The following is a 6054-nucleotide window of genomic DNA, read 5'->3' as shown; positions in this document are numbered from 1 at the left end:
CAAGCTATTTGTTGATACCGAAATGGTAGATTTGTCCAGAATGAGACTAACAGTTACAACATATGGCGCAACAACGAAACTGGTGTCCGCAAGATAAAAAATTATCTGTAGCCGGAATATCAACCGTTTTCGGTATCGTGCAATATATGGGCATAGTCAAGTTGCCTAACCGCCGTATGATGACATACTGAGAACCATGCATTTTTTTGACAATAACAAACTGAAGAAACCAGGAGAGGATGGGTTTTCTAAAACACAGAAAATTCAACCTTTTGCAGACCATATTACAAGAAGATTCAAGGAGGCCGCACTACCTGAAACATATCAAAGTGTTGATGAAATGATGATCGCCTTCAAGGGTCACCATGGCCTGAAGGTGTACATGCCGAAATAACCTGTAAAATGGGGCTATACAATGTGGTCACGTGCTGTGGTTTTTGGTTATGTTTATGATCTAGAAATATGTGGGAGTCCCCGAAGCATAGAGTATAACTTGCCAGGAATCACGAAAAATGGGGAAGTTATTCTCAGGCCATTGCAACCCCTTGCCCCAAATAAGCATAAGCTATATTTTGATAACCTTTTTGCCACACCTGAGTTGCATGTTTATTTGAGGGAAAAGGGTATATTTTCAACGAGTACACTCAATCCAAAACATGTCCAGAAAATGTCCATTGAAGTCAGAAACAGAATTGAAGAGAGATGGTTGTTGGGCGTATGACATGGCAACCAATATAGATGGTTAAGTTGCTTCATGTGGATGGTATGACAATAAGCGTGTTCTTGCCATGAGCAATTATCAGTGGCTAGAGCCAACAGATATACGCAGACAAAGTACAACAGAAAAACTTCCAATTCCTAGACCAGTCATGATTTCTACATACAATATGTTCATGGAAAAAGCAGATATGTGTCTTAGTTTCTATAAAACAAAATGCAGATCTCGCAAATGGCATTTGCGTATTGCTTTCCAACTGCTGAACTTGAGGACAGCAAACGCTTGGTTATTGTACAAAAGCGTAGGCGGTGAAATTAACCTTGTAGAATTCACAACTGAGATTGCAGCAAGTTTGATAAGGGGGCGTGTTTTTGAGGTTGATTTGCTTGAAGATGTCGCACCTGTGAAGGTACATCCTGGGGTTTCTCATTCTATGAGAGACAATCCCAATTCCAAACGCCTTGACCGACATGATCATTGGCCAATGCAATCAGACTCAAAATTGGCCCAGAGATGTAAAATTACTGGTTGCAAAAATCGCACCAGATTCATGTGTACACAATACAAGGCATACTTGTGTGTTATGGGTTCGAACTGCTTCCTTCAATTTCATGGTGGAAGGGTTGTGGAGGTATGGATCGAAAGTTGTGAAACACTGTTGAAATGTGTTGATCTGTACATAAGTTATAAGTTGAAACGTATTTGTAGGATATGAATGAAGTTTTGTTATCAAAAGAATAACATGTTTTGTCTTTCTTTGCTAATGTCTTTTTAGGTTTAAAAGCCTAATGTGCACAAACCAAATTTTTCTATACGTTCCTGATGTACACAGCGAAAGAGTACAGTTATGTAAACTATTCCAATTATCAGCTACTGACACACATTCATATCTGCGAATGGAAAAATATACTTTAATGAAGCCAACTCAATTTGTATCTATCAAAGGTGACGGTAATTGTTTCTTTGGAAGTATATCATATTCTTTAACTGGTAGTGAAGAATTTCATGGTATAATAAGTATAGCTATTGTAGAATACATGAGATCAAACAATCAACATTATGTACTACCACGAAGATGTGCTTCTGTTTCTGATTATATCTGAAAATCAAAAATAATCAAACTAGGAACATGGAGCACTGAAAAGGAAATATTTGCAGCTGTAGATCTCTTGCAAACGGGCATTTATACATTTTCTGATAAGAAATGGCTAAAGATGCCTGTTTTGCAAACAACTATTAAATATAAACCAGAAGCTATCTAAACCACAAAGACGGTAATCATTATGAAGTTGTTAAAAATGTTCAAAGGTGTAATAATGTTGGGAATTATAATCAAATAGATATTGACAAAAACAATACAATCTTGAACACCTACCACAAAAGGTCAGAAAAAGAAACGCAGAGGTCATATTTGGTCACGTAGAAACAGTGAGATTCAATTTGAACACAAAAAAAATACAGAGAAAGGCAGGAAGTAATTATTATTATGGAGGCAGAAGAATGAAACAAATTAATTATCTAAAAAAAAAAGAGAAAACAATTATATAGGCTACATAAGACAGATAAGAAGCTTCAAGAGAAATATCAAATTAGATTTAAGTATCAACTGAAACAAAAATACATATCGTATTTAAAATTTCGACTACGTAAAAGGAAAACTAAAACAGAAATATCTGAATGAATTACAACAAAATATATAAAAGAATTAGTGAAAAAGCTAAAATGCAAATATGCAAATGAATTCAAACTGAAACTTAAACAAAGGTATTTACATGAATTAAAGACGAAATTGAATAAAAAGAAAAGTACAAAGAAATATATAAAGCAAAATTACAACGTAAATATCGAAGAGATATTACATTTAGGAAAATAGCAAAACAAAGGGGTATTCATAAATATAAGGTAGACCTTACGTACAGAACTATGTTAAAGGAATCCAACAAAATTCGAAAAAAGAAGAAATGCTTTAGAAAAATTTAAGAAGGACATTTCCGAAGGACCGATCTATGTATGCTGTGTTTGCAACCGATTATTATTTAAGAATCAAGTTAAAGAATGTAACGAGGAATTATATGGGCAAAAGTCCAAGAGAATTCAAATGGCAGCTAAAAAATGTATAACCAAGACGTACCTTCATGAGTGCACTAACCAATGCCAAGACAGGTGCTCTTATTCTGATAATTATAAATCTCTATGGATATGTTTTACATGCGATAGAAAAATTGTACACGGTAAAATACCAGCAGGGTCTGTTGTTAACAACATGGATCCTGGAGTAATACCTGATGAGCTGAATTGCTTGAATCAATTAGAGAAACATTTAATAGCTAAAAATATAGTTTTTCTTGAAATGATTCAAGCTTCCCCACAAAATGATCAAAAACTGGAGGAACTGTCTGTGTTCCCTCGAACCTAACTCAAATGACAAATGTTTTACCAAGATGCAAAGATAATGATGAAATAATTAGAGTGAAATTAAAGAAGAAATTGTCTCATAAAAGACATTACCAATTCCAAATAATTACAAAAAACACAATAATAATCATTATTTCGGTGTTATTTTGATTAAAGAATGGATAGAAGAACATGATCATAATTTATCTGTACTCGATAACTTGATACAACTTCTAATGCTACAGTATCAGATTTGGACTTAGTGGATGAAAACATTGGAAGATATACATGTGATACAAATGGAAGCTCTTGCTTACAACCTGTTGATGTATTTACAAACATTTTAAATAATGCTGATAAAATAGTTTCTATATCTCCAGCTGAAAATAATAGACCAGTAAGAATTTTAATGGATAAAACAAACGAAGCATGTACCTTTCCTTATCTCTTTCGAAAAGGCAAAAACACATTTTCCGAAAATCGTGATATACGCATTACACTAGGAAAATATTTAAAAAATCGATTGATGTCAGCTGATAAGCGTTCTGCAGCCTGTACAGAATATTTATTCTATGCTCAATATATTTATGAACTTCATCAGATCTTATCAGGCACATTAATTGCTTTAATATGGGAGGTAATTTAATCACGGCAGATACGTTAACTCATGATGAACCATTACAGAATATAATACGATCAGATATAATATTTACTTTGATGAAAAAATGCACAGGAAGTCCAGCATTTTGGCAAGCAACGCAAAAAGACTTATTTGCTATGATTAGGCAACTTGGTATACCAACATTTTCCTTGTCTTTTTCATTTTCAGAACTAAGGTTTGAATCATTTTTAACTACTACTATACTACGACAACAAGGTTCTAATGTACAGGTTAAAGATTTGAAATGGTTACAAAAGCTGAATTATTGAGAACGAATCCAGTGACCATAACAAGGCTTTTTGATGAAAGATTTAAATGGTTTCTTAAAACAATACTACTAGATTTGAATGTGATCGGTAAAGTTGTGGGTTATTTTTTTCGATCAGAAATTCAAAGTAGAGGAGCTATTCATTTACATGGTATTGTATACATTGCTGACGCACCAAAATTGGACATTGATTCAGACGAACAAGTGTCGATCAACATATATCACGTGCACTTCCAAATGAAACCGGAGACCCAGAAATGAATAAACTTTTGGAAATAGACCAATGATTCTGTCACATGGTGCTGTGTTGCACAAGCTTATGTTTGGAAGAACCCTGACTACATTAATATGTGTAAATGGTAATTATTGCTGGAATGTGAATCTTTGAGACATTCAAAAGATAAAAATATATCTACTAATACGGAATTAATGCCCCGAGTAGAAATGTTGTTGAAGTGGGAATATCAGGTTCATGATCGGAAATACACTTTTCTTTTTCTTGTTACAGATACCGATGATGATGACGTTGATGATGCTACAGTTTCAGACAGTTGGAAACCTTCTGAATCAGACACAGCTGCAAGTGACACTGATGGCACGATTATTTATGATACTGACAATGTTACAGCAACTGAAAAGCCAATACAGACCTCCTGTCATGATACAATACTTATGATGAAGGTGAAAAGGGTGACGTAACGGACATGAAAAGGGGTCGTCGTCGTCGTAAGCGTGATCCGTCATCTTGGAAAAGAAATATGAAGGCCATGAAACGTCTGCCTGGTGAAGAATATGTAGGCACTGAAAGAAGGTCAGCCTTGTAATTGTCGCAAACACTGTTTTGTCAACGTTGATGCCTGTTCATGGGCATTGATACGTAAGAACTTTTAAGACCTTCCGAATCTTACAGCTCAGAGACTTTTCTGGGAAACTGCATCAAATGCACCAAACCACAGAGACGCTATGCTAGCCCTAAGAGTAAACGTAAAGTGACATTTGAATATTCAGTTCATGTCCGTTCTGAAATTGTTCCTGTGTGTAAACAGGGGTTAGCGATCATACTTGGTGTATCAATTGCCAGAATCAACTATGTATGTGATGCCATTACGCTTCATGGAACGCCTGGTGAAGATAAACGTTGGAAACATGGAAGCAGGCCGTCAATATGTCATTGACTTTCTTGACAGGTTACCCAGATATCGTAGTCACTTAGGTCTACAGGCTACAGTTCCAAGTCCCGCACACTTACAGGTGTCTTGCAAGAAAGGGGTGCTAAAAATTCTCAATAACATGCATATCAGAAAATGATATGTTTAAATTCAATTTCCTCTTTCTCACAAATTTGTGGCTTATTGGGTTCATGCATTGGGCCACAGATATGATATAACCTATTGTGTCTCTGACTGGGGATATTGTGAAACAAAATCTCGTAAGATCATTGTGAAACAAAGTTATTGCAAGACTTTACATTTTTGTATGTATAACTATGTCATTTAGCTTTCATTTGTTAGCCAATTTCACACAAACTTTTTATTTCTGGAGACATTTTGAAGGTGTACAAAATGATATGTCCAGGAACCACATGCTCACATCATGTACACTGACCTCACGGTGTTGTGCAGTGGGTGGCCCGCTGGCCTAGAAAGATGCCCACGGAAAGGGCCTTTCTAGTGATGGGTCTCTCTGGGAGCTTGTTTGTCTGTGGGCCGAATGGCGGCCAAATAAAAGAAAACAGTACGAGCAAAAGAAGGGAGTGATACCCCCTTCGAAAATGGCCTGTATGTCATACTTGGATTAATGGATAAGCCTGTATCCGACAATCGTGATGTATTTACTTTCAATTGTTTTCAAATCGCGAAACCAACCGAAGTAACACTAAGTGTCAAAAATAACAATATTATGCCTTTGCAAATATTAATCAAATCGGTATTTCTTAATACACTTTTGACTTTCTATCCAACAGTTCGAGACCGTTGTTTCCAATTTCTAAATCTGTAAAATTTGTAAAATTCC

The 6054-nt window shown here is 35.5% G+C and overlaps 1 protein-coding gene across 1 annotated transcript in view; it reads left to right on the top strand.

The window, feature by feature from the left end:
* Nucleotides 1-5216, top strand: part of LOTGIDRAFT_165405 (hypothetical protein) — a gene marked incomplete at both ends in the record, with an annotated part of 15594 nt that extends 10378 nt beyond the window's left edge. Inside the window, 2 exons of the mRNA XM_009062420.1 lie at nt 4550-4722; nt 5088-5216. Coding sequence (XP_009060668.1) covers nt 4550-4722; nt 5088-5216 — 302 coding nt within the window. The remainder of the gene's footprint in view (nt 1-4549; nt 4723-5087) is intronic.
* Between the last annotated feature and the right edge of the window lie 838 nt (nt 5217-6054).

The sequence above is a fragment of the Lottia gigantea genome, assembly GCF_000327385.1.
Source record: "Lottia gigantea unplaced genomic scaffold LOTGIsca_51, whole genome shotgun sequence".
In the NCBI taxonomy this organism is placed as follows: Eukaryota; Metazoa; Mollusca; class Gastropoda; family Lottiidae; genus Lottia; species Lottia gigantea.
The sequence above is the reverse complement of the archived record's forward strand: the minus strand, read 5'-3'. Positions and strand labels throughout refer to the sequence as shown.